The sequence below is a fragment of the Psilocybe cubensis genome, chromosome 2, assembly GCF_017499595.1.
Source record: "Psilocybe cubensis strain MGC-MH-2018 chromosome 2, whole genome shotgun sequence".
Classification (NCBI taxonomy): domain Eukaryota; kingdom Fungi; phylum Basidiomycota; class Agaricomycetes; order Agaricales; family Agrocybaceae; genus Psilocybe; species Psilocybe cubensis.
Window position 1 is genome coordinate 3,481,439 of NC_063000.1, and position 26,016 is coordinate 3,507,454.

Consider the following 26,016-nt stretch of genomic DNA (forward strand, 5'->3'; position numbering starts at 1 on the left):
ATGGAAAGGGATGAAAAGACTTGTATTCCAACACAGGCTCTCTTTTATATTCGGACTTCAATCCTAATATTTCAGACCATGACCCCGAAACGACTGGGCTCTCGGTCGCGGATGATCTCGCAGAGGCTGTCCCCGGAGAAGCAAATTCTTCATCATCTAAGGGTAAAACTCCAGAAGTAATCGAAAGGGACTCCACCTACTTCATAGAAAGTTTATTTATGGTCTTCCAGGTGAGCGTTATATTTTCTGTTTCCTGGAGCCAGTCCTGCGCTAACCACGACCACCATTGGCTTAGGTCCAAAATTGTCTATTTCGCGTTCCAACATACCTTCTCTCTGCAGAGTCTCAAGTCTTTTCTGGGATGTTCCACCTTCCCCAAGCAGGCGACCTTGATAACCCAGACAATGTGGAAGGATTGTCGGTTACCAAACCGATCATCTTACCAAACGAATACTTGAAGGAGGATTTTCGGAGCCTTTTAAAAGCTCTTTATCCACTGTGAGTGACAAACATTAAAATTTCGTGTCATTTCAAGTACAACGATGTGATGATGTACCCCATAGATCATTTAACATCACAGTAGATCTCTCAAAGTCTGAATGGATTTCCGTGTTAAAGTTGTCGACAATGTGGTATTTTATCAAACTCAGGAACGCGGCTATATCGGAGCTGGCGCACTCCGGCGTACTCGACTCTATTGAAATGGTTACACTGGGAAGAAAATATCGCATCTCTTCATGGATCACAGGAGGGTTTGTAAGGCTAATCGAAAGGTATGACAGCATTACGGACGATGAAGCCATAGACATCGATTCCACTTATGTTACCACCGCCTACAAGCTATACCGTATGCGTGAGGACAGGATTAAGAACCGTTGGAATGTGTCCGATGTTGAGGTTGTCTTTGGACCAGAGCTGCAGGCCATTCGTCAAGATGAAGAAGGTTACAAAACACCTGAGTTGGAAATCGAGTTCAGACCTGAAACCCCTCAATTAGAAATCGAGGTCCAGGCAGAAGCCAATCCACTCCCAGAACCAACAGCCATTGGAAGAAAGTCCGTTGGTTACAAGAGAAGGAAATAGGTGGCCAGAGCTTACTAGCTCAGTATATCTGTTGTGGAAAAGTAAATGATTCCTTAGTGGATAGCGGATATTTTTTGTTCTTAGTATTTAAGGATTAACTTCCTACCTTGATATGCACCTCGCATTTTTTTGTTTTATGCAACAGACCCCAGAGGTAGGGACACACGTGGAATTTGTCTGTATGTGTACACAGATGCTTTGTACCGGCGATGAGGCCATAGACGTCAATTCTGCGTATGTTATAACCGCCTATATGCTTGCTATATGCTATACCTGTATGCGTGAAAATAAGGTTAAGAACCGTTAAACTTATCCAGCGATTCCTCAGTCAGAGATTGGGTTCAAGCTTGGAACTATTTAACCACAGAGCAGAATTAAAAAGAAAATATAGGGAGTAAGCGATAATGTACCCATAATGTACATCAATATTTAACATACATGCGCTAGTAACTGCTGCATGCAAAATATAAGTTTCCAGAGAAAAATTCGGGTACGGGGAATCGAACCCCGAGCTGCCGCGATCCTGAGAATGAGAGGCGGCAATGTTAGCCGTTACACCATACCCGACAACAACAATTTTTGCGGTTGTCTTGTCCTGGCCATTTGAACTTCAACTGCTTCCCCTGAACCAAAGTAAGTAAATAAATCCACTTCAGTTGTTGACTTTTTCAGACCCGAAAAATCGAAGGCTGTTAAATCGAAGGCTGTTAATCGTGAGGTCATTTGGCTGGGACACAGATTTGATATAGCAGTGGATAGGGGCACCTATTGGCATGTATCGAGTTCATCCACACTCATGTTAAAAAGATTAGACTTACGCTAAACATGGACTCGAGGTGATATTCTAATCCAAAGCGTTGGCACACGGGCGCCTATGAAGTGGCTGAACACCTCCCCTGCTTGGCATGACACTTCCTTTGTTCCCATCCTTGGCACATGTACTGTAGGTGTCCTGCGCAGCTAATCAGCCAACGTGGAGATATTCGCCTGGAGGTGTATTTCTCCAACCCATCGCTTCAGTCCTGATTGAGAAAGAAGGTATTTTCATTTTCAGACCTTCTTTTTCTGCTTATATGTCTAGCTTCAGGTGTCCGGTTGGAAACTCGCAATTTTTACAAAAGGCTTGTCCGTGAACTTGGCACGCACTCAAATTCAAGTCTCAAGTTTAATTCATTGGCCTATCAGTATATATCCTTCATTTGTGAGGAGAGTGGAAAATCAACATGACTTTACTATGTCCTCACCTGTAGGGCTTTTGAGTCCGCTCCTGGCCCTGCAGTCTTCGGGGTGAAATCAAAAGGGAATTCCTGTGACCTCAGTAGAAACTAGAAAGTGGATCTCTTGTAAGCTTTCCAGATATCAAACACTTGGCATTCGTCAGTGCACCAGCGTTTATTGATGCTGCATTGCCCTAGTCCTTCGATAACTTATGATGATGTGTAGACAGGCAATGTAAACCGAGGATACATTCTATTTTTATTGAGTACGGGCCCTACGGCGATTGACAGTCGAATTCTCACGGTGGTCCGTCCATCTGCATCAGTGATGGAAGGAGCTACTACATGCGGCCCTTATATTTCCCACTGCGAGCCTTGTTCTGGCAACCGGCTCTTTCTTCTACACTATTCACTCAAAATGTTGCGCACTGTCGCGCTCGCCATTCTTTTTGAAACCGCCTTTTCACAACAACTAAACCTTCTAAGGAAATATAGTGGAACTACTTTGTGCGTGTCAATATAGACACACTGCAGTCATACATACTCATTCTTTGCTTACAGCTTCGATCAATGGAACTTCAAGACAGGTAACGATGCCACCGACTTCTTTGGAGAGCCAGGAAACAACGGTTCGTGATATTGGGTTTATTTGCCAATGATTTGTTGACACCTTTCACATTCAGGCAACGTAAACTGGTTAGACCAAGCCACTGCTGCGTCCCGAAACCTTACTTCAGTCAACGCAGCTGGCAATGTCATCATGAAAGTGGATGATTTCACCAGCGCAACTCCGGGTGGAACATATGGTAGAGACTCTGTTCAACTGGTTAGCAAGGACCAGATTACTGCGGGGAGCCTTGTCATCCTGGATGCTGTCCACATGCCCTTTGGAGTAAGTAACCTACCTTTCTACTTTGGATAAGGTGCTGACCTCTTCTAGTGTTCCGTGTGGCCTGCCTTCTGGATGACTGGCGGCGCCAACTGGCCTTCCAGCGGTGAAATTGATATTGTTGAAAATGTCAATCTTGCTACCAGGAATCAATACTCGCTCCACACCCTTGACGGTTGCGCTCACCCACCCACCATGTCGTCCTCCGAGACAGGTAACTTGATCAGCCCCAACTGCTTCGTCAACGCGACTGGCCAGGCAACCAACCAAGGCTGTCTCATCGCCGACTCTAACCTTTCGTTCGGCTCTGGTTTCGCTAACGCCGGCGGAGGCGTCTTTGCTATGCTCTGGAACGACGACGGCATCAAAATCTGGTTCTTCTCTCGCAGCGGGACCATTCCTGCAGATATCACTACCACCAACCCCAACCCTGCTGGCTGGCCAAACCCTGTTGCGTTCTACCCTAGCTCTACGTGTGACACGTCTAAATTTTTTGGCCCTCAATCCATGATCCTTGTTGAGTTGACACCTTCACGTGCACTTGCCGTAATTGCTTACGACCATTTCTATTTTTTTCCTCTATCACCAGGAAACCAATGTGTGTGGTAATTTCGCAGTCGATGTCTTTTCGACCACCTGCCCCGGACGTGGGCAGTGCGTTGATCTCATTACTGACCCATCTAACTATCACGACGCGTACTGGGAGATCAAGTCATTGACTGTCTTCTCCAAGTGAGTTGATGTTAATATGTTTTCGTTTTTTTGCTCACTTTATTTTGTCATTAGCACGACCACTAGCACCCCCGGATCTAGTTCCACTGGGGGATCTGGGACCACCAATCCAACGGGGAGCACTGGTGCGGGCACCACAGGTGGTTCAGGTGCAGGCGCACCGCAACCAACTGGTGCTGCTCTTTCACACACACTTGGTCCCATCGGAGTCGCTGCTAGTGTCTTGGCTCCCCTATTCGCCTGGATCCTTCTGTAATTGCCCAAGCACTGTTCCCTTTAGCTTGTACTCCACTGCGCACCCGTACGTCAAGGACAATGGACGATCTACTATTTACATTTCCATAATGTTTCCTATGTTTGTTTTACATGTTGTAATTCAAACCACGATTGACACAACTGTTATACCCTTGCTTTCCAAGCCTTGGCGAATGATATATAAATGTCCAAGTCGGCTTAGTTGTTTGTCTTAGCCTGCGGGCGCTTACTCTTTTTCTTGGCTACGTGCTGTGTTCTTAATCAGGTCATTGAATTCTCACTCCAAGGTATGTCGAACCTATATTTGAGGCGCCAGTTCTAAATTCATGTGGATAACGATCCTTTTTACAGGCTCGAACATGGTGATTCCTACCTTTCCTGAAACCCGCGTTTTTGCTTGCAGATGAACGTTCAAGTAAGCCATGGCCATATGTTCAACTTTGCACTGCACAACACAAACCTGGCCCCAAAGTAGCGGGCCTCACAGAGCGACGTTAATAATCGGATCACTCCGTCAAACCTGGGTGTTGAACAAATCATCCCATATTATTGACCGTGCTCTGTTGACAGCACCGAAAATAAATCAGTTGTCCAATGTCCGAATCATTCGCAAGGCGCGTGGGGAGCCGATGTATTATTTCTCTATCATACTGAAGGTGAAAGGTACGCTCAAGCAAAATTTCTGAGTCTTATACCAAGGATCTCTTACAGACATGAGTCCTGACGGCGGCAAGTGAACGTTGGACATCTGACATCGCTCAGCGATGTTGACTGTTAAGCAACCACGATGTGTCTAATTTTAACCCTTCTCACAAGGCAATGCCATCAATGCCGTTCTCGCTCTTAAAAGCGATTGCCTTACAAAAGGCGATGTTCCTTCGGCCTTTCTGTTCCGTACTCGATTCATCTTTAATAACCTGGTATACGCTCGCAACTTGATCCCCCACCTTCCTTCTGAAAATGTTGCGTGGATTAGCGCTTGCCATTCTTTTCGAATCTGCTTTTGCCCAACAACAACTTACCCTGGCTAGAAACTATAGTGGGAGTGGCTTGTGAGCATCAATGTTGTGTGGGGAACATCAAGGTTGCACGCCATAACAATCCACTCTTTAGCTTCGACCTATGGAACTTCAAGACCGGAAATGACGCTACGGACTTTTTCGGGCAGCCAGGAAATAACGGTGAGCCATGAAGTTAGGCCAAGCTTGGGCCAAGCCAATGGCGGCTGGTTTCTGACTCCTAAACACCCATCTGCTAGGCAATGTGAATTGGACCGACCAAGCAACCTCAGCCGCCTTTGGTCTCACCTTCGTTAACGATGTGGGCAATGTCATTGTCAAGGTGGACAACACGACTAGTGCTGCTCCTGGTGGAACCTATGGACGAAACTCTGTGCAAATGCTTAGCAAAGATCAGATAACAGCCGGAAGTCTTGTCGTTTTGGACGCAATCCACATGCCCTTTGGCGTAAGTATCCTCACGTTTTCCGCATGTTCCTGTTGGGTTTACTAAGCATCGTGCTGTAGTGTTCGGTCTGGCCTGCGTTTTGGATGATTGGTGCCGATTGGCCTACTAATGGCGAAATTGATATAGTAGAGAACGTCAATCTCGCGACTAAGAATCAGTACTCTCTCCATACGCTGGATGGATGCAGCCACCCTCCGGATGGTGTCGTTCAGGAGACAGGAACTCTCAACAACGCCAACTGTTTCGTCAATGCCTCGCACAACGAGGGATGTCTTGTCGCCGATGGTCCGTTGTCCTACGGAGCTGCCTTCGCAAATAACGGAGGTGGCGTTTTTGCCACCCTCTGGGACAGCAATGGCATCAACATCTGGTTCTTCCCTCGCAGTGGGCCAATCCCAGCGGACATCGATTCTCCATCACCTAACCCTTCGAGCTGGCCGACCCCTGTGGCCTCATATCCTGTCTCAACGTGCGACGTGTCCAGGTTCTTCGGACCGCAAACCATGATTCTGGTTGAGTTTAACGCTTCCCTCTTTATGGATAAATTTTCTCACAGATCATTACCCTTTGCTGATTAGGAAACTAACGTTTGCGGGAATTTTGCAGTTGATGTGTTCTCGACAACTTGTGGGTCTGGAAAATGCACCGACCTAGTCACTGACCCTACAAATTATAACGATGCATACTGGGAAATCCGATCTATAACCGTCTTCTCAAAGTAAGTATGATAATGGCTTCTGGGGGGGCGACCTGATTAATTTGTCGAAAAGCTCTACTACAAATAATCCAACAAGCACCAGCAACGTAGCTTCCCCTACCTCTGGTACTGGAAGCGGATCAGGGGCTAGTGGTACTGACTCTAGTTCAAGCGGAAACTCAACACCAAATGCAGGAACGACCTCAAATTCTGCTGCCATACCCAGATATAATCTGGGCGCCGTCGCTTTTGGTGTCATCGTTCCCATAATGATATCGTTGACAGTATGGTCGATGCAGTGATTTCTTCTGTGTGTGCATACGAATACAGTGTTGAAACCGAAATTTCTCTGCCGCTTTCGTTCATTTTCGATCTCTCAAATCATGAGAGTTTCACTTTGGCACGAACAATTTTATTTAGGTTTTATTATTATTAATGTTTTACGTGTTGTCGTTTTGATGTACATTTTTCCATCACGACTTTAAGGGCTTCAGGAGTTCTCAATAGCACCTCTCAGCTTTTCGAAGTCCACTTCTGTAACCCCCATTCAATATGGGTTCTTGTGCGGAAAGTCATCGAGCAAGTAGCATGCGTCCTATAACATCCATATTGTATAACAGATTTAACTGGAGGTGTTATGTAACATTCATTCAAACACCATGCTATTCAATTCACTCTTGAAAACCTCCTCAACCGCTCTTTTTACCCAGCTTACACTCAGCGATGTATTGCTATCGCCAGCCTCCGATATCTGCCGGGAGTTTATGTCGACGTTACCATTTAGTCCAAGATTTCGGCATGTATAAGGACATTGGAGCCTTCTTAAGAGTGAACCATGGGCCTTGCTTTGAATACCACACCATTGACAATGGGTCCTTGGACGAGCCACAGTGAACATGGACTGGGAATTACTACTCGTAGTAGTCCCTGGTTTCTGAAGCCTCACCAAACATATCCTGGCAATTGTTTCCCAGTCCAGTTCAAACGGAGTACGGAGTTCCTCCTCCGTGAGCGTGTCTTTTATGGCCAAAGTTTCATAGGCATCTATAAGCCAGGGCCTCACACGAAGCGCTTTCGCTGTAAGGATTGTCTCTGTGATGCTTCTCTCTTTTACGAGAGGGTTTAAGGCCTTGACGCCTTGGGCCCGAATCTAGGAGTTCAATCTACTCAAAGTATACTTGTACTTCCAATTCGCATACACACCTTGTTGAATCCCCATAGAGTTGACAGTTTAATTGTGTCCACCCATTCATCGTAATTGGCTCGGACTTCAACTCTTTAATATTATCATTAATCAAGGTTAAATCGCAAACAACCTTGAATACACAGCTTACATGGGATAAAGAACCATCAGGAACCTACAGAAAGATAGAGAAGTAATAACGCCTGTCAGATTCACCGCGCTGTCATCGACATTGGTGGAACCGGGATAACGTTCCTTCAAGAAGGAAAAGTCATAACTTGGAAGGCGAAATAGATCGCCACCAATCTTTGAGTCGTACAAGCCACGGTCAATCATTGCCATGTTCACTGAACGATTCATGCAAGAATGGCACACCTGGATAGTCATCATTTCAATGTAGTAGATAGGGTGGTGTCTGATATGTGGTGGTTCCGCCTCCTGTTTTTCAGAGGCACAGTTCATTACAACAGGCTCTGAAGCGAGCATCTGTGTTTGAACTTCCAAAACGTTGTCTTCATGCATCTCGGCGTGTATAGATAAGTAGGGGTAGAAGGGGGTAAAGAAAGAATGATGTGGAATGACAATTACACCAGAGCCTCGAGGCTTCTGCCCCTCTGATTGTAGCCTCGTGTTGTGGGAGCACTCACGGTCTGTTCCCCCGGGGGTATGCAATAGCTAATATCATATTTCTCGATATACTTGGTGGAAATTAAAACAAAATAACAAAGTTCTGAATCAGCGCGGGCGGAAAATCGACCTAATAGCTAATCCTAAGTTGCTCTAGCGTTGAACAGACGATTACTCCAGGACATCCACCCTCATTACTTTAAACTCATCTTCAAATACGGTGTCAAGATATTCCTCCACCTGTTTTGAGCTTGGGTATTGAAACTCGTCCTCAAGGAATATTGTTTGTCGCCAGGTACTGTGACGTGAGTACGACTGTATAGCAAATACTCTAGCAATGGTTTTCCAGTCAAGCTGAAATGGGTCACAGAGCTGCTGGATGGACAGATCACTTTTGCGTATCAACGTTAGGTAACCGTCTCGAAGCCAGCTTTTGACGTCGTATTCCTTCGCCAATAAAATTTGTTCGACGGTTGGTCTTTCTGTCAAAATCGGGGAAAGTCTGAAAATAGCTTTCTTTCTAACCTATCATCAAGGTACGTAGGTCAATTGGGTGAAAAATGTGGTTACAAAATCCTTACGAACCTCGTCGAATTCCCACATCGTTGCGAGTTTAAGGGCACCCACGAGTTCCTCATATGTCGCGACGCCAGTTTCGCGTTCGCGGTCAAAGCTGACAGATATTCGGTCGATATTGCCGTAGGCTAATTTCTGGCCAGATTTAACTCACTACGGGTATAGGAGAAGCAAGAATCCATGGAAATCGGTTTGGGATATATCCACGGGAAGCATAATGGGGTTTTCGTCGCAAGAGCCTTGTGGCATAGCTCCTCCTGAGACTGGAAGAGAAAACATATCTGGGAAAATTGTTCCATCGATCATAAATCCGTGTTTTGGAACTTTGAATAGGACATCTTGAACCTGAAATGCATTGGTGGCGGGATGTAATCGATAACATATGCAACAAAAGGCGATCTATCACTCACACGAAATATCACTAATTCAAAATAGTAGATACTGTGCCTTGTAGGTGTCACGACCGTTTCTACAGGTTGCTCCAAGAGATTGGTAGATGTGTGAAACCCATCAGATTCAGACATCATTAGCTGAGATGTTGACTACAGGGAACAGGCTCGTATTTGAGGAATAACACACACGAGGCGTGAGGCAAAAATAAAATGTTCTTATCAACACGGAAGGGTAAATCAAAAAATGGATGTGATGGATTGATGGCCGTTGTGTCGTGGGCAAGATCGTGCTGATTATCGCGGGCGCCTATTAACATCTGATTGAGGCCTGTGACTAGCCAGCTATAAGCCATGGCGCATAAAATGTTGGTGGTGAATCATTAAGGATACCTTCTCCATAACTCGGAGAAAAAAAACGCTAAATCAATGACGGCACCCTTTGAGTTAAATATCCCTATGCCCATTTTCCATTTTCCAACGAACGGAAGTACAAAGCCCATTCCAAGTATGCCTTTACATTCCGTCGTCATAAGTTTGCCAGAGGCCGTGACGTTTCTAGATATAAAATTATGTTTTCCATTTATCTTCTGCCACGTCCTCGGATACTACAAAATTCAGCTTTCCAAGTTCCCCGTCGTCGCTCTCTTGAAGAACCCATTTACCCTAAATAATGTTTGGTTAGAATCGAAAGAAGTAATTAACTACAAAATTCGGTACTCACCGTGAATTGCTTATAACCAATAGAGATGGTCCTTAGCTTCAAATTTTCGTTGCGAAGCATCATACCAGTAGCATCTTCAAGTGTAAAGATGTTATCCCCCTTGCGAGGGTTATTATCGTCTGGAATCCACTTGACTTGAAGTTTAAGTGTCTGGATATTTTTGGCAGCGGAGATAGCATCCACAATGGATGCCTGTGAAGTCAAAGGGCATAGGGTCAAAATCCGCTGCGGCATGAAGGGACAACTCGGAAGAGGCAGAAATATAGAACAATGCTTACCACATCTGGACTCGCCAAGGAGCAGTTTAGTGTCTCTAGATTCGGAAATTTTGAACACAGGCACTCCACGTCTTTCAAGGTCAAATGGGCATCACCCACTATAAACTCTCTCAGAGTTGAGCCGTGGGCGTCCGCGAGATCGAGAATAAACATGCGTGGAATCCCGGTGTAGCCCATGTTGAACGTAAACGCATGCAGGCGGAATGACTCCAAACCAGGCCGTGGCACAAGCTCCCGTATCCATCCCCATAATTTCTGGGGACCGAGGTTGTCCATCGAGCTAGTGCGCACCGTCAGTCTGCGCAGCGCGGGCAAGGGAGGCTCTTCGGGCTCCTCATCCTCTTCTTCGTCACCGGGTCGAATTACTTTATATGGTCTTGGGCGCCGGTTGTAATAAGAGCCTGATCCTGAAAGTAGATATTCTGTATCCAGAGACTCCAGGTTTGGTAAAAATGTTAGAATGGTGGGGATCGACGTTGCGGGAGCGCCCTTGAGCCGGAGGTCCTTCAAAAGCGGCAATTGCGAGAGCACTGTGATAAGGATCGTCGGTGGAACACCAGCACATCTCTGTTTTGAAGTGAAGTCATATGGGAAGAGTAAAATCAAAACGTACATTCGGAACAGGGATATAAAAATGCACTGACTCCCAGTTCAAGGTGGGTCAGGGTGCTTCCCAATGGACCTGACCACCCTTGAAGGACGCGGGGAGGTCCTTCCATGCACCAGATGGAGACTTTCTGTAAACCTGTGAGGGTTATCAGCTGTGACCAAACCTCCTCTCCGAGATCGGTGTGCGTCCGGATAGTAAGTTCCCGAATGGGAAGGGTACGAAGGACATCAATGAAGGCAAGCAATTTTGCATTACTTGACGTTCTTGAGGAGATATCATCGATCCAAGTCATGGAACGCAGATTCGTACACAACGATAGTGCCGCCAGAGTGTCTCTGGTTATGTTTGGATATGTCAAAAACATTCCTCGATGGACAGCTCCTACGAAAAAAAGTGTAGTAAGAATCAATTGTACCACATATATCAGATGACAGTGCATCATCAATCAAGGACACTGAAGAAAGTTATTGATTCGTTATCAATATCTCAACGCAATCCATGGGACACGGACTTTGTGATGGATGAAAGGGAGATTATGAATTTGAGTAGATTACATACCAGTCTCTGTGACCCGACGTACGTAACGTGCGAGCTCTGGTCGTCGTAGTAGAGTCGTACAGGGATGGTGTAACAAGGTCTAGTAAAAGAATACAAGAAATATCGTTAGAATAAACGTAGAAGCGGAGAAATATAGGTGCCTTTTGGACACGCTAACACGGCGCGTTTCTTCTTAAACGCCACTGGAGGGATATATTATTCGAGTCTAGTCTGCTGACCACGGCGGGTACCCTGCTATGGCCAAACAGTCGCACACTCACCTTGGAAATAATCCTCGAGTCCAATGTGCTATACAGCAATGGCGTAGCCACTCGGCAGAAAGTCTTGCTCACGAGTGTACATGCATGCCAATCTTTCCTTTCGGCGAGATGGGAGAGTATAGGAGGTAGGATATCGACAGGTAGCTCCTGGAAAGGTGCCCTAAAGAGTGCGCGACGTTCATGGCGTGTCTGAGCTCGCATATCATATAGGTGGGGTGGGGACGTACATGAGAGTATGGCAGAGATATTATATAGAATCTAGATGATGGTATTATGAATGAGAGGCATTAGCGTGTGTAAGGGAAAACGTTGTCCGAGCACACCGAGACTTACTGATCCGGGTACCGCTCAATGAATCTATAAAAGAGATGCCAAGTCAGATGAGTTCCATTCCCATTCCTGGCACGATAGAGCGTAATGTGGGGAATAAACTTGATAGCGATTGGATTCTAGCCCTAAGTCAGCACACAGGGCATTTAAAAAACTAAAATAAATGATGATCTGACAAAAATACCGGTCATTCGAGGATCAAGCTGCACATGACGAGCCAGGACATAAGCGGACTTCCAAGTTCCGAGGCACGCACAAGTGAACCCTTACCGCAAGAATATGACGTCCGCAATCAAGAATCCTCTTTGAGCTTGAAAAAGGGCGATAAACCGTGTTCAAATTTCAATACTGTCGATAGTGGAGGTCGCTACCAAACACACCCCCTTCTAACCTGACATTGGGGATTTGAGAAGAACATCACATGACACAAAAGCGCTGAAGCAGTGTTCAGTTTCAATCTCAGATTCAGCTCCCGATTTTATGCGATTATAGGATTCACAGCTGTTCGAGCGGCCATCCAAACGATCATGTTCTACATAATTGGGCTTGGGCTCTCAGATGAAAAGGATATTACTCTTCGTGGTCTGCAGGTAATCTAAGTCTGTTCGATAAAACCCACGAGTACTGACATTATTTCTGTTAGGCAATCAAAAACTCGGCTAGAGTATATCTGGAGGCCTACACTAGTATCTTGATGATAGAAAAAGATCGTCTGGTCAGTTCCACACATCGTCTGGCATTATGAATTCACTTATGAAGAATTATTCTGTATAAAAGGAAGCTTTCTATGAAAAACCTGTGATCCTTGCCGACCGCGACATGGTTGAGACCCAAAGCGACGAAATTTTGCGAAACGCCGATGTCGAGGATATTTCTCTCCTTGTAGTGGGTGATCCGTTTGGGTATAGTGCGCAATTCTTGCAATGATCCGCTATGTATACTAACATCATTGACCGTTCAGGGCCACGACACATACCGATATCGTGCTGCGCGCGCGTGCCCTCAAGATACCGGTTCGCGTAATTCACAACGCGTCAATCATGAACGCCATGGGTGCTTGCGGATTGCAATTATACAACTTTGGGCAGACCGTCTCCTTGGTGTTCTTCACAGAGACATGGAAACCAGATAGCTTCTACGATAGAATCAAGGAAAATGTTGGCCTTGGGATGCATACCCTTCTTCTGCTGGACATCAAGGTGAAAGAGCAAAGCGAAGAGAATATGGCCAGGTGAGATTCGGACTCATCTCAGTTGACTGATAATCCCTTCTGATCGAACTTTCTTCGTCATCTTCTAGGGGCCGAAAGATATACGAGCCACCAAGATACATGTCAATTCCGACGGCTGTCTCACAGATAATTGAAACAGAAGAATCGCGTCAAGAAAACGTATTGAATCCAGATACCACGTTAGCTATCGCATTGTCACGCGTAGGCGGAGGAGATGAGGAACGAATAGTTGCGGGAACACTACGTGAACTTCTCAATCACCCTGCCGAAGCATATGGCCAGCCATTACATAGTCTGGTCATAGTTGGAAAACGGCTGCATCACCTAGAAGTTGAATACGCCGAGGAGTTTGCTATAAACCGGGAAACTTGGAGAAAAATCGCAAAGGAAGAATACAAATGTGCATTGGATTAGATTGATTTTTTTTGAGCGAAATACAACAGGATATTCTATAGGTCTGACAAATTTCTGACCTTTCACGGGGTAGCTCGGCCAGGCCACCTGTTCATTTGTCAATCTCCCCCTCCCGAAAAGTAAATCAATGACATACCTGGGATACAAGGAGCATTCGCGTACTGTGTACCTGTTGGCGAGCCAAGCCAAGAATCGCTATGATCATGTTAGGGATAGTGCTTCTAGCCATGCGATGATAAATCCTCTCACCTCAACACCGAGACCGTAGCCACCATGTTCGCATGTACCGTATTTGCGTTGATCAGTGAACCAATAGTAAGGCTCAGGGTCAATTCCCTCTCGTTTGTATGCCGCGATTAATTCATCCATATCGGCAATCCTCATCGATCCTCCTATCACAAAAAAGATTGCAAGATCAGAAATAAATTCCGAAATAACCAATAAATACGATTCACGAACGGGCGCATGTGCGCCATAAATAAAACTAGCAATCCCCACTTACCAACGATTTCGCCGACATTGGGCATGAGCAAATCGCAGCTCTCAGTGAACATCGGTCCGGGTGTTCCAGGCTCAACAGGCACCTTCTTCATGTAAAACGCCTTGAGCTCAGCGGGGAAGCCGTGCAGAAAGATGGGCGTCCCAATGATGTCAGTCATCTGTCTCTCAGCAGCTTCGGCGATGTCGTCCCCGACTTTGTGGTCTACCAGCACCACCTGACCTTTCTCATCTTTGATTGGGTTACCTTCCGCATCTTCAGCAGGGTGCTGGATGCCGTGTTCGTTGAGCCACTTGATCGCTTCGACGTAGGACATGCGGAGGAAGGGACGCGCGGGAGGTTGAAAGTTGGGGTTGAGCTGTTTGATGAGCGCGGCGGAGGTGGGGTTCGCGAGGAGGATGTCGACCGTCTTACAAATAATTTGCTCAATGTGAGCCATGAGGTCGTTGAAGTCGATGAACGCGAGTTCGCCCTCCAGGTGAGTGTACTCGCTCAGATGGCGTCTAGTGTGACTGTTCTCCGCGCGGAAACTCTCTTGTACACAGAAAACATCTCCAAGACTGGGAAGGCATGTTTCGAGGTACAGCTGGGAGCTCTGGGTGAGGAACGCTGGCTGCCCGTAGTAATCGAGTTTGAAGAGTGTTGCGCCACCCTCGACTTGAGTCTGCACCAAGCATGGGGGTGTAACCTCAATCAAATTCTCGGCAGTGAGTGATTCGCGGAATGCAGATAGAAGATAGGAGCGAAGACGTAGGACACTCGAAGCGGTCTCTCCGCGAAGAACGAGGTGTCGAAGGTCGGCCTGGATCGAAGGATCGGATTTCTCGTTCAAACGGTTGGTGAACGCGTCATCTGCTCCTGGGGCAGACCCTACAACCTTCCAGTAGTCCACGATAAGCTCATGTCCACCTGGCGCAGTTTTGCCTTCAGGAACCTCTTGGAGTGTTCCAACGACTTCGACTGAGGATTCGAGGGTAAGAGTAAGAGCGTGATAAGTTTGTGCCTTGAAAATGTTTAGTGATGTGACGATTAAAATTTAAGAGTATGAAGCTACATACTACACGGCCTGATAAGATTGTTTGCAAGTATCCCGTGCCGTCTCGAACGACAAGAAAGATGATATCTTTTTGCTGGCGAAGACGATGGACCCATCCAAAGACTCGGACGCGTTTCGATCTGTGAGCCTCCAAGTGAGCGATTTTGGACTGGGAAACTTTTTTAATTAGATCAAAAGACTTTTACAATGCAAGTTACACACCTTGATGGCTTTGGGAAGGGAAGCATCTTCCTCGAGAACAATTTTCTTGCTTTCTTCCAACTGCTTCTCCTTCCTCTCTCGCTCCTCGCCCTTTTCCTTTGCCTCACGTTCTGCGAGTTCTTCCTGTTTCTTAAGCTTCTTTTCGATTCCACTAGCGTTCTTCTTGGCCTTCTTCAAAGATGACTGGGTTGGTTCGTCGTACTCTGCTTCTGGGGATTTGCGGATTTGAAAAGTGGCAGTCTCGTGCTTGAAGACGGCATAAGCGAGAGATTGGTATGGGGCCTCTTTGGTTCCTTGTCCAGTGGTATCAGAGCCAGCGGCTTCATCGACAAAAATCGAGGACATCTGAGCGATATTGGTGGTGGTATCCAAGGTTCAATTGCCAGCAGGATTCCAAGATGGAGGCTTTTGTCGCTGTCAAAGTTCTGACTCGAAATTGTTATCGCGACTGTTATCTAATCTCGCCTTTTTTTTTAGTAGCAAATGCCTTTTAAGGTCCTTTTTCCCGAGCAGCAAAAATGGCCGCAACAAAGTTAGCTGAACTAGTGGTTTGCCTGCTAGTTTGCATATGTGTCTTCTTCCCATTGGATGACTACCATATTACAAAGTACACTAGTCTGTTAGCTAAATGGTACAGGGAAATTTTGCCGCTTCTAAGTATGAGAAGAGCGTTACCTTTACCATTCTCTGAGGATGTGGTGACTGAAATATATGTATATCCCCCAAAAATGTTACACACCCTGATATTAGGGAGTAGCGAGATACATGGTTCTATAACATCGTTGTGGGCAAGCGTTCAATTAATGGGCCTACGAGTCAATTCGATTTGAATGGTCGTCAAGTCAATGGTGAGCATCATAAGACGTTCGAAATTGGCCGAGCATGCCACAAAAAAACATTGTTTCAATCGTTTCAAGATCAGGCTGAACCGAGAATGTTCTTCTCTTTATATGCAGTTTCTTTTCCTGTGTTATCATTCCTGATGAGGTAACGAGGCTCATTTTCGGAAGCCTAAAAAAGAATTAAACATAGAGTACGAGTAATAATGGTGATAAACTTACCTTGGCACTAACACCAGTCGACCCAAGAGGCTGCGTTTCAGTGATAATATCTATAATTTCTCCAGTGGTCGTGGAGGTTTCGTTGCCGTCAATGGGCTCGCCACCAATGGCACGGTATTTGACATGGTCGCCAGTCTATAGAAACGGATAAGCTATGTTAGAGCCAGCCATACTGAAAGAAAGAAGCCTTGCTTTAAATTTTGTAGTCACCATGGTTTACAGAGATTGGGAGAGGTTGAGACTGGGATGCAAGTGTTGTGTCCCGACACATTCCAGTCTGTGATTTATACGCATATCGATGATTTTAAACACCGAAAATTATCAGCGCGATGACCTTGGTATGACATAGAAGTCAAACATTGCGTTGAAACTTCCTCCCCATAGACAGAGGTTTCGAATGAACCAACCGAGCGATCATGGTGAATCGTGGAGACCTCATGGACGAAGATCCTTTCCCTTTTCGATTCATGCACCCTCCACTCAATCGATAGTGAATGCCTTCCGGGTAGGAGACCGACATGCTCTAGAACGAGGTCTTTTAGCAGCTAGATCGAGTAAAGAAGAAAGACATGGTTCAAGGTTAACCTCGCGCGTTTGTCCGGAGCTGGAATTTCTCCAGCAAATTTCAGCTCCGTTTTGGCTCCGTTTCGAATTTTAATTATTTTATTGATGCTTTACATAATCATAGTATTTATATTATTAATTAATAATATTTTATGTTAATATTATCCACCCCAATCGGGGGTTTTTTTAGGCAGTATTACGTAAGTTTTCCTTTCAAGCCAGAGCACAACAACATTCCCGATCACTACGTCTACCGTCCAATTAACAGAAGGCTTTGACCAGGTCGTCGACTACAAGCCAAGTCGGCTCTCGTAGACCCGACGTTATCTTGCTTCTAACATAATTTTTCAAGATGATTTCGAGGTTCGCTAAGTCCTTAATGCTTGTCGTGTTTGCTATGGTGAGGCCAAATATTCTCAAGGTTGAAGGATACTAGAGTGACGGAACTGCTCTTTTGCACAGCTTGTATTAACTATGATTGCGCTGGTACACCCACCCTCCCGGTCTTACCTCGATTCACGGACGGGTCAATTATTTGGAGAAGGAGGAGTGGAACAGACCCTGCACCCAGAAACGAATGCAAAGACGCCTGTCATCAGCGGCGTGCATGGCAAGGTTATTATGGGAAAGCTGGGCAACGAAACAGCGAAGTTCGTTATTTTCTCTGAACTTCTGTGAAGCATCTAAATCGTGTTACTTCTTCCAGAGCTGCCCTTGGGCGTGCTACGTGGAAACTATTGTGAGTCCTATTCACGCCTCACCACCCCATGTTGTTCTGAAATCAATAGACATACCATGACATTACGATACCCTGAGGTGTGCGCACTCTAGGCCAAGTTGGACATATAAAGGCTCATTCTAGCACTACTAAGCATCCCACACCTGATGAACGAGAGGCGCTAAACTCCTACTTCTATTTGAGCTCCAGATTGTATCCATGTGGCGAATGCGCCGCTGAATTCCAACAACTTCTCGAAAAGTACCCTCCGCAGGTAAAATTAATACCTTTTGGATTTTGTAAACTATATCTCACTGTTGCTATTGCTATAGACATCTTCTAGACGCGCTGTATCTCTTTGGTGCGAGGTCATCTGAATATCCCTTTTGCCTCCATGCTGATCACCTTGTCGATGTAACTCAGGCTATGCGCTCTCCACAATCAAGTGAACGCTCGACTCAACAAGCCTGAATTTGACTGCGCTCATTTGAGTGACGAGTATGATTGTGGCTGCGGCGACGATCCAGTGGACGCTGAAAAATCATCCCCTAAATCCAACAACATCGATCCTATGGATCTTGAAGATGATCAGAGCAAAGACGACATCACAGGCGTTGACATGATTCGGGGAGGTCGATAACAGGTGCTTGGTCTTAGTATAATTTATAAATCTCGTGGATGACTGGAACTCTGGTTAATTTTTCTTCTGTTGGTTTTTTTCGTCATGCTTGATGTTTTGTGTACAATAATCTTGTATTATACCACATTCTATCAATTTTGGGTTACGGTCGACGGAAACCCAACGTGGATTTACAGTTAGAAATTTGTGAATGTTACATGGATTCTTGGATCAAGTACATAAGCTGCTGACGGAATAGACTTGCAGCCAAACCATCACAAATTATGTTGTCGCGTCCTTTTCCTGACGCGTTTTGCCACGACGTCTCGCCTTCAATCCCACCCCAGATGCCTTTCAAGGCCACAAAATCTCAGGAGTATTTGTCGTCCATGCGCAAACCAAGTACTACGCAGAAGTAACGTGGCTTCGGTTTCGCTGGCACCAGTCTCGATGAGATTTGCCACGGTCACCATTAATAGAGGGCTGTTCACCGTGGCACGAGGCTCTTGCCATCCTCTAAACTTGCCTCTCGCTCCCATTTTTTCATCTCGACGACATTCATCCAGTATGACTCCTTCTAACCAAGGCGGCGCTGCAGCGAAAAGTAGCATCGTGCACGAGTCCTACACCATCAAAGGTGAGACTTCTTACAGTTTCAAACCAATATCCTCAGCTGATGATTCGAGCAAGAGGGATTAAAGATCATTGAGAGGTTCTTCTCCGTTCCTTTGGATTACAGCAAACCAAAGGGAGAAAGGATCACGATTTTTGCGAGGAATGTGATACCTAAATCCAAGGCACCTAAACAAGAGGATGAGGCAAAATTGCCTTTTTGTGAGTTCACTCCTCCATCTGGTTGCTATATAACTCTCTGAACCGGATGGCATGTTCAGTGGTGTATCTGCAAGGTCTGGAAGATTGAAGCTCAATGAAATGGGCGAAGTAAGGTTGAATGGTAATTTCGGTTTAGGTGGACCTGGTTTCGAAATAAATCTGCCTTCCAGTGGTGGTTACGTTGGAGAGGTGTGGCCCATGTTTTAAAGTCCTGGTCCAAATCCTAACCACAGCTTTTTAGATACACGACAAGGGATACCAGGTCCTTGGCTTACTGTTCTATATGTTAAAGCTATGCTGATGAATTATGCAACAGACACTTTGGGTCGATCAGAGGGGAACAGGATTGAGCACGCCTTTGTCACCCGATACTTTACCAGAACATGTGAAAACCGACGAGGAGATTGCACAGTACCTGAAACATTTCCGAGCGGATAATATCGGTATTTTGTTGAAGTCGGTGTCATACGATGCACCCCGCTGACCTTTGCTTTGTTCTGGTTACAACAGTAAGAGATTGTGAATTTATCCGGTTGGAATTGTTAGGGCACAAAGAATTACCAGAAGACAAAAAGTGGACATTATTGGGTCAAAGCTTTGGTGGCTTCTGTGCAATTACATATTTGTCATTCCACAGCGAGGGCGTGAAGGAAGTTTTTATCACCGGAGGCTTAGCCCCTTTGGTAGAACAACCTGACCTGGTGTACGAGACTGTAGTCCGTAGGTGTTTTCCATGGATGCGAACTTTCGGGGTATTCTGATATTCTGCCGGTCAAAAGACCAAGTTCTCAAGCGCAACGAGGCTTACTATAGAAAGTATCCACAGGACATCAAACGCGTGAATGCTGCCACAGTGCTTGATTCAGCTACAAGGCTTATGGATATCTTTAGATACGGGATATCCTTGCTTACCTGGACTCGACTGAAGTTATCCTTCCTAATGGGGGGCAGTTGACGCCGCGTCGATGGCAGCAACTAGGCATTAACTTCGGGATGCATGGTTAGTGAACTTATTCGAGGTGTGTTCTTTGAATGGCTCTAATTCCCAATGTTATCAGGTGGTATTGATTCTGTTCATCGTAAGTTTCCCCTTGCTCAATTAGTGGTAGGTCTCAGCGAACCATGGCAGAACTTGTCTTCCGGGCCTCCAACGACCTGGCTCTTTTTAAGAAAATTTCTTACAAAACTCTTCAAAGCATTCAGAACCAACAAACGTTTGATGGAAACCCCTTATATGCCATTTTGCACGAACCAATATATTGTCAAGGGTGAGCCAATGCTTTCCCAGATCCATCTGTTGTTTAATCCCATACGTGATGTAGCCAAGCGGCAAACTGGTCAGCAGCTCGGACAGTACAGAATTTTGATAGCTTCTCTTGGCAGAAAGTTAAAGCACAAGACGATTCTTCCCCCATATTCTTCACAGGAGAAATGGTTCGCCTATTTCCGTTGATTTTCTGGATCGCGAATTCGGTTTTCTGATTCCTAGATCTAATAATAGATCTTTCCTCATATGTTTGACGACTACACCAATCTTCGCCCATGGAAAGGTGCTGCGGAGATTCTAGCCAGGGATTCATCTTGGGGTCCTCTCTATGATCTGGATCAGCTCAAAAAGAATGAAGTGAAAGTTTCTGCTGTCACGTATGTTTATTTTTCCGTTTTGTATAGCCTTTTATTGTTACACTAATTCACGAACGAACAGATACTTCAACGATATGTACGTGGACTTCAGTCTTGCACAAAGAACTGCGGCGACAATACAAAACACGGAACAATACATTACGAACCAACTCGTTCATGACGGCATCCGCAAGGACTCCGTCGATGTTATGAGAAAGCTATTCAAACTCTCCAAACGAGAATTTGATTGATTAAGGGTTTTCGACATCTTGCTCTGCAACATGAAGCTGACTATGTATTTCTTTTTCTATCACCATCAAACCAGTGTATATTACTACTACTGGTCCTCATTGAATTTCACGTCCCACAAATGAATGCTGTCCGGTGCCTCGTTCAGAGGCGTGTGCACCATAACCGCCTCTCACGATGTCTGTTCATGTAGACTCAAATGAATAGCACAGCCGTCGATATGCATCATGCAGGTTTACTCTTTGGCGTCTAAAGGTATTCTCTATGACCGACGGTTAATTTAAGACTTCAGACAGCAATCCAGTGGGTGGCGCACCCCTGGGAATTGAAGTTATGCTTACCGACCTGCGCGTTCCGATTGAATGATTATCGATTATCAGCTAGTCTGTCTCCAATAACAATGCAAATCGTGCGCTACATAACCTCTGCATACATCCCTGTGCTTGCTAGTGACACAATCAACTAAAAATTATAACAAGCACCATGATACCAAACGCCAGTTGGACCGACATTCCTTGTGTTGCTGATTCGGCGAAATTGGAGCTTGAAGTAGTTCCTGTGTTCCCGTTTACAGCTGCCACTGTACCGCATCCGGCTACAAAGTCTGTCAGTTAACTAATTAATACGACAATACCGTAGGTCTTACCGGTTTGCCACACATCGCAGACCTTCCCAACCGTGGATGAAATCGTAGAAGCAGTTTTGGTTTCGACACAACCTTCTTCGACGAGTGAAAGGGCGCCCTAGGCCCCGGGAAGCTCCCCTAGGGGCGTATCGACTTTTCGCGGATTTGAGACCTGAAAAAATAGCATTTTACTGTCCGTTTTTCGCGGATTTGAGAGGTCCGGAGGCCTACCTTTGACCGGGGCACTGCGGATTTGAGGAGAAGAATCTGCATAGGCGGCTGGTCTGGCCGGCAAATAGGGCGCGCTGCCAAATATGGACAAAAATTAGTTTCCTTGTGAGGACATAAACGCTTTCTGACTGCCAAAAACAGAAGAACTGTGAAAAAGACTGCTTGAAAAAAGCTGTAGAATTTTTTGCGCCTTTTTTTTGCTCCTTTGACTCCATCCGAGGGTGAGAAAAATTACCTAAATAAGAAGGTCTTGGCAAAATGACCGTCCGGTTTCGCGGATTGGAGACCCAAAATCTCGCGGATTTCAGACAAATATTTTGGGTCCGGCGGGGATACGCCTGTAGGGGAGCTTCCCGGGGCCTGGCGCCCTCTGCAAGCTCAGGCATAAAGAATGTGATGGCAGCTCCAATCCCTGCAACGATGGCACTTGGCTTTCCGTTATCGCATAGCTTGCCGAGGACATCGTTGATGTTACTGCTCGCCTTGCAGGCATCATTGATACCGTCTTGCTGATTAGGGCAGGATTGGGTGACTGTCCTCGTGCCACACACGTCTGCAAAGTCGCCGCTTAGCACAGGACCGCACGTGTAGCAAAATAGCCAGCTAACAAATTGATTCAAAGAAAAGACTTGTCTGTGAGCTCATAGGAGTTTCAAAGAACAATGGTTGCCTACGGGGTTCCGTCGAACGTCTCAGGAGTGTAGCAAAGGCAGTTTGGTGTATAGACAGGATTAACGATATCAGCGGCGAGAGGACAAAAGGAGTCCGATACTGCAGGACCTGCGTTTTGAACAGTTCCCTGAAAGCATGCAGACGGGCAGTTGAATTGAGAGGCTCCTATGTGAATTAATCCTGACAAAAAGAGAATAGTTGGGAGGATATTGACTCGGAAGAAATTTGGCGACATTTTGCTAGCCAGGCAGGAGTGTCTGGGAAGGGAGATGGAGTATTAGAATATATCACTTCTTTATATAATGAAAAAACATGTGTTATCGATGTGAAGACCAAGAGTCAATAGTGATGAAGTAGTTCTATCTTTGCAATTGGTAGATAGCGCCCATTCGGTTCGGCAATGTTTCCGACTCCAAGGGCGCTTAAGTTGAATAGATCAGAGGCAAGAACGCGTCTTGCAAAAAGAAAGCCTTCACCCTCACATCTTCGTCCAAGAAGGTTTTCAAGGTCGCTCTTTGACGTTGTCTTGCTGAAAATAAGAGCATGCAATCCACCAATGGTTTTTACTCTTGGTTGAGCAGCGATGAGCGATGGAGTGGCAGTGAGATATTTTTATACATTCTGGTGAATTACATCCCTCGTTTACACAGCGTGTCTTCCGGAGTCAACTAAATGCCGGCGACAAACAAGAACAATTCTGAACGCGTTGTGATGTATAAATACAAATTTCAATTGTAATACTTCGATAGGAAACCAGACCGAATCCTCGAGGCGCATTGCCTTCGTGGCTGTAGATCTTTGCTGTCAACAACTCAACTTCTACTAATTAGTCGAGGTCAGTAATAGAATGCCAGGCGTCTAATGCTGCTGAAGTTCATGAAAAGCCGAGAAAGTGAAACATATACTCGAAACAGTGTTTTGACGCCCTATGCAGACCGAAGCCCTGCACCTCGGGCAAACTAGCGGGTTGAACTGGGCTGAAAGCACGGCAAAGCCGCAGCCAAACAGAGATGCTCTAGTAGAATCTTGCGGCATCACAAGCGTCGGCAGGCGGTAAGTTCACACAGGGCGCCATTTCCCCACGGGTGATGTAGCTTTGCAGGCACGTTCTTACTTAATGCCAACGGGGCCCAACCCATACAGTGAACCAGCTCGCCTGGTAGAAATATGCAGAAGGATTCCATTTCTTTTATTTCATCTATTGCATCTGGGATTATAATTTATACGCCAGTCACTGTTCGCAATGCATTACATACTATAGCTTTTTTTGTTGTCATAAAGTCCGACTGAAGGATTGCTACCATGTAGGTCTATGCTCTCTAATATCTCCTTATTCTATCTCTGGCCCCATCTTGGGTTCTATGCTGTGTATGACATGGGGTCTAAATTTTTACTCTGTCAGTGGCCTCGTGATCACCTGAAATCATTCAAATCTTTATCCCTATATTGGTATTCGCCTGTACGCCTAACATCAAGTGGCATAACAGGCATAATCCTGTTGAGGATAAACGGATTTTCGTTTCTAAATTCTCGGAGAAGATCTCTACACTCCCATATCTGGGCATTGCCTTTAAAGGTTAGAGCGGCATCCGAAAGACAGCGTGAACGCATGTTTACGGAAACGCTTCGGACTATCTGAATTGTATAAAGACTGAAAATAATTCATTCTGAAAGGCAGTTGAAAATAGGCCCCTGTATCTTGGTACGTTCTTGATGACTTCCATCCCACCTCACGACAACTATTCGTGCTATGATGCATTATTGTTTTCCACTCGAGTGACTGACTGTTTCCTATGCAGAATCCTTTTCACAATGAAGCTATCTTGGGCAATAATCGCGACCGGGTTATCGTTTTCGCTCCGAAGTATCAATGCTAGTCCAGCTCCAACTAGCTGTTTAAGTTTATGCATGTCAGGACCTTTGCCATGCCCATTTCCCATGAAGTCAGTAGAGTTGACGGATGGATGCTTCACATGCTGTCCCGATAGCAATCAACAATTATGATGGCCATACAGTACAGACCACAATGTAAATACTCCATAAATATGGGTATCTTCGTGGTACTCGACACCATAACTTGATTCAATAACTGGAAATATGCAGGGACGGTCAAAGTTATAATGTAATAACATCGCAATAAATCCAAGAGATGTTTCGCATGTTAAAATATATCATACAATTTGTAACAATCTCAGGTCAAAATGAAAAAAATGAAAGGCCATCAAGATATCGATATACACTGAATCCAGACTCCAATCATCATTGTTCATATCGGGTTTCTAGAAATCTTCTTCCCTTTTTTCTTCCTCCCTCCACCAATAGTGCCTATGGGGACCGAGAGCAAAAATCTCAATTCCTGAGGTACAAAGAGAGATCATCAGCCGCACTGGTGATTACGTACTTGTAGGAAGAGGTGGCGAAGTGTTCAAACCGCCACTTGGGGCTCCGGCTAAATCTTGAAACTCCTCTTGAAAGCCTTCTTCGATTAAAGGCTTGATTCGACACCGACAATCGAGAACCTCATGATGATATCCGTAGTATATGTTGCATGTACCACAGTGATAGCCAGATGAAGATCGTCCCTGCCTGAGGTTGGTTAACATGTTTTTGTCACGCACGAACATGATTTTTGCAATCGTTTCCCAGTCCAACTGTATGCCAGATGGGTCGCGTAAATTCTTTATATCGAGATTTGGATTCTGAGCGAGGGTTATGTATTCATCCTTGAGCCAATCTACAACGCGATATGTGCGGCCCAAAATGATGCGCTCTGGAATTGGCTTATCCTTTAAAAGGATAGACAGCCGGGTAATTGCTTGCTCGCGTATCTGGATATCCTTAGAACTGCACCAACTGATTTAGAGACGCTCTTACGTGTGTAAATTCCCACATAGTAGCCAAGTTCAGAATCCCTACCCAATCTTCGTACGAAGTGACCACTGACGGACCCATGCTTTGATAAAGACTGCGTTAATAGGACAGGTATTGCGACAATTTAATTTGCGACTTACAATGGATACAAAATTTTCAAAAAGGCTCGGAACTCTGAGGCAACCACCCCAGGAAGGAATATGGGATTGGTCAAACTGTCACCTTCAGCAAATGGTTGTTCGTCATCGTCTGAAGGAGTAGGCAAGGCAAACATGGCCTCAAATGGTGTTCCAGGAACCATGAACCCATTCTTGAGAACCTGGAAGAGGGTGTTCTCCACCTGTACAAATGGCGTAGGTCGGAAGCATACAAGTAGATAAACAGATTTGAATCACCTGGAATACAACGATTTGGAAGTTGAATAAGCCATCCAGACGTGCTACGGGAGCTTCATTACTTGGTCCTGCGTTAGGTTCCCGAGAGTCAGTAGAATTTGGGGCCGGACTGGATATATGAGGAGTCCTGGGACGACTGGAGTCCCCGTTGACCGAGCTCGGCACAGGGTTCTCAGGAGATGTAGACGGAAGCTCAACAGGCGATCCCCAAAGAGACATCTGAAGCAGAGGTGAAGGAAAAGATTCACTGAAGGGAAGTCGAATGGAACTACCGCTT

The 26,016-nt window shown here is 45.6% G+C and overlaps 12 protein-coding genes and 1 non-coding gene across 13 annotated transcripts; 6 read left to right on the forward strand and 7 right to left on the reverse strand.

The window, feature by feature from the left end:
* JR316_0002636 (uncharacterized protein) lies at window positions 1–1,083 on the forward strand (the record flags this gene model as incomplete). Its single annotated transcript, XM_047888424.1, has 4 exons — window positions 1–22; window positions 76–230; window positions 296–498; window positions 564–1,083. The coding sequence occupies 4 exons, from the start codon at window positions 1–3 to the stop codon at window positions 1,081–1,083; spliced, it is 900 nt and encodes a 299-aa protein (XP_047753347.1).
* A 485-nt stretch (window positions 1,084–1,568) lies between these two features.
* JR316_0002637 lies at window positions 1,569–1,650 on the reverse strand. Its single transcript has one exon. It is a non-coding gene; the product is annotated as a tRNA-Glu (tRNA).
* A 1,068-nt stretch (window positions 1,651–2,718) lies between these two features.
* On the forward strand, window positions 2,719–4,177 carry JR316_0002638 (putative glycosidase C21B10.07; the record flags this gene model as incomplete). The annotated part of the gene is made up of 6 exons (XM_047888425.1): window positions 2,719–2,807; window positions 2,862–2,929; window positions 2,984–3,192; window positions 3,241–3,705; window positions 3,779–3,921; window positions 3,976–4,177. The coding sequence occupies 6 exons, from the start codon at window positions 2,719–2,721 to the stop codon at window positions 4,175–4,177; spliced, it is 1,176 nt and encodes a 391-aa protein (XP_047753348.1).
* A 959-nt stretch (window positions 4,178–5,136) lies between these two features.
* Window positions 5,137–6,642, forward strand: JR316_0002639 (putative glycosidase C21B10.07; the record flags this gene model as incomplete). The annotated part of the gene is made up of 6 exons (XM_047888426.1): window positions 5,137–5,228; window positions 5,290–5,357; window positions 5,435–5,643; window positions 5,703–6,155; window positions 6,222–6,361; window positions 6,414–6,642. 6 exons carry the CDS (start codon window positions 5,137–5,139, stop codon window positions 6,640–6,642), a joined length of 1,191 nt encoding a protein of 396 aa, XP_047753349.1.
* Window positions 6,643–6,986: 344 nt separating this feature from the next.
* JR316_0002640 (uncharacterized protein) lies at window positions 6,987–8,045 on the reverse strand (the record flags this gene model as incomplete). Its single annotated transcript, XM_047888427.1, has 3 exons — window positions 6,987–7,490; window positions 7,544–7,616; window positions 7,675–8,045. 3 exons carry the CDS (start codon window positions 8,043–8,045, stop codon window positions 6,987–6,989), a joined length of 948 nt encoding a protein of 315 aa, XP_047753350.1.
* A 276-nt stretch (window positions 8,046–8,321) lies between these two features.
* Window positions 8,322–9,250, reverse strand: JR316_0002641 (uncharacterized protein; the record flags this gene model as incomplete). The annotated part of the gene is made up of 4 exons (XM_047888428.1): window positions 8,322–8,675; window positions 8,736–8,823; window positions 8,881–9,071; window positions 9,137–9,250. The coding sequence occupies 4 exons, from the start codon at window positions 9,248–9,250 to the stop codon at window positions 8,322–8,324; spliced, it is 747 nt and encodes a 248-aa protein (XP_047753351.1).
* A 435-nt stretch (window positions 9,251–9,685) lies between these two features.
* On the reverse strand, window positions 9,686–11,746 carry JR316_0002642 (uncharacterized protein; the record flags this gene model as incomplete). The annotated part of the gene is made up of 6 exons (XM_047888429.1): window positions 9,686–9,781; window positions 9,840–10,031; window positions 10,118–10,684; window positions 10,762–11,108; window positions 11,286–11,364; window positions 11,546–11,746. 6 exons carry the CDS (start codon window positions 11,744–11,746, stop codon window positions 9,686–9,688), a joined length of 1,482 nt encoding a protein of 493 aa, XP_047753352.1.
* Window positions 11,747–12,402: 656 nt separating this feature from the next.
* Window positions 12,403–13,520, forward strand: JR316_0002643 (diphthine synthase; the record flags this gene model as incomplete). Its single annotated transcript, XM_047888430.1, has 5 exons — window positions 12,403–12,465; window positions 12,519–12,590; window positions 12,653–12,777; window positions 12,837–13,106; window positions 13,175–13,520. The coding sequence occupies 5 exons, from the start codon at window positions 12,403–12,405 to the stop codon at window positions 13,518–13,520; spliced, it is 876 nt and encodes a 291-aa protein (XP_047753353.1).
* A 62-nt stretch (window positions 13,521–13,582) lies between these two features.
* JR316_0002644 (Asparagine--tRNA ligase, cytoplasmic) lies at window positions 13,583–15,622 on the reverse strand (the record flags this gene model as incomplete). Its single annotated transcript, XM_047888431.1, has 6 exons — window positions 13,583–13,607; window positions 13,657–13,715; window positions 13,770–13,912; window positions 14,023–15,022; window positions 15,078–15,224; window positions 15,278–15,622. 6 exons carry the CDS (start codon window positions 15,620–15,622, stop codon window positions 13,583–13,585), a joined length of 1,719 nt encoding a protein of 572 aa, XP_047753354.1.
* Window positions 15,623–16,195: 573 nt separating this feature from the next.
* On the reverse strand, window positions 16,196–16,551 carry JR316_0002645 (uncharacterized protein; the record flags this gene model as incomplete). The annotated part of the gene is made up of 3 exons (XM_047888432.1): window positions 16,196–16,288; window positions 16,339–16,473; window positions 16,531–16,551. 3 exons carry the CDS (start codon window positions 16,549–16,551, stop codon window positions 16,196–16,198), a joined length of 249 nt encoding a protein of 82 aa, XP_047753355.1.
* An 825-nt stretch (window positions 16,552–17,376) lies between these two features.
* On the forward strand, window positions 17,377–18,260 carry JR316_0002646 (FAD-linked sulfhydryl oxidase ERV2; the record flags this gene model as incomplete). Its single annotated transcript, XM_047888433.1, has 6 exons — window positions 17,377–17,552; window positions 17,609–17,641; window positions 17,691–17,718; window positions 17,775–17,894; window positions 17,953–17,981; window positions 18,044–18,260. The coding sequence occupies 6 exons, from the start codon at window positions 17,377–17,379 to the stop codon at window positions 18,258–18,260; spliced, it is 603 nt and encodes a 200-aa protein (XP_047753356.1).
* Window positions 18,261–18,806: 546 nt separating this feature from the next.
* Window positions 18,807–20,947, forward strand: JR316_0002647 (Proline iminopeptidase aneH; the record flags this gene model as incomplete). The annotated part of the gene is made up of 13 exons (XM_047888434.1): window positions 18,807–18,876; window positions 18,930–19,073; window positions 19,210–19,262; window positions 19,315–19,335; window positions 19,390–19,516; window positions 19,584–19,793; window positions 19,853–19,911; window positions 19,965–20,073; window positions 20,132–20,152; window positions 20,203–20,341; window positions 20,396–20,507; window positions 20,575–20,717; window positions 20,779–20,947. The coding sequence occupies 13 exons, from the start codon at window positions 18,807–18,809 to the stop codon at window positions 20,945–20,947; spliced, it is 1,377 nt and encodes a 458-aa protein (XP_047753357.1).
* Window positions 20,948–24,866: 3,919 nt separating this feature from the next.
* JR316_0002648 (uncharacterized protein) lies at window positions 24,867–25,958 on the reverse strand (the record flags this gene model as incomplete). The annotated part of the gene is made up of 4 exons (XM_047888435.1): window positions 24,867–25,259; window positions 25,324–25,426; window positions 25,485–25,684; window positions 25,740–25,958. 4 exons carry the CDS (start codon window positions 25,956–25,958, stop codon window positions 24,867–24,869), a joined length of 915 nt encoding a protein of 304 aa, XP_047753358.1.
* Between the last annotated feature and the right edge of the window lie 58 nt (window positions 25,959–26,016).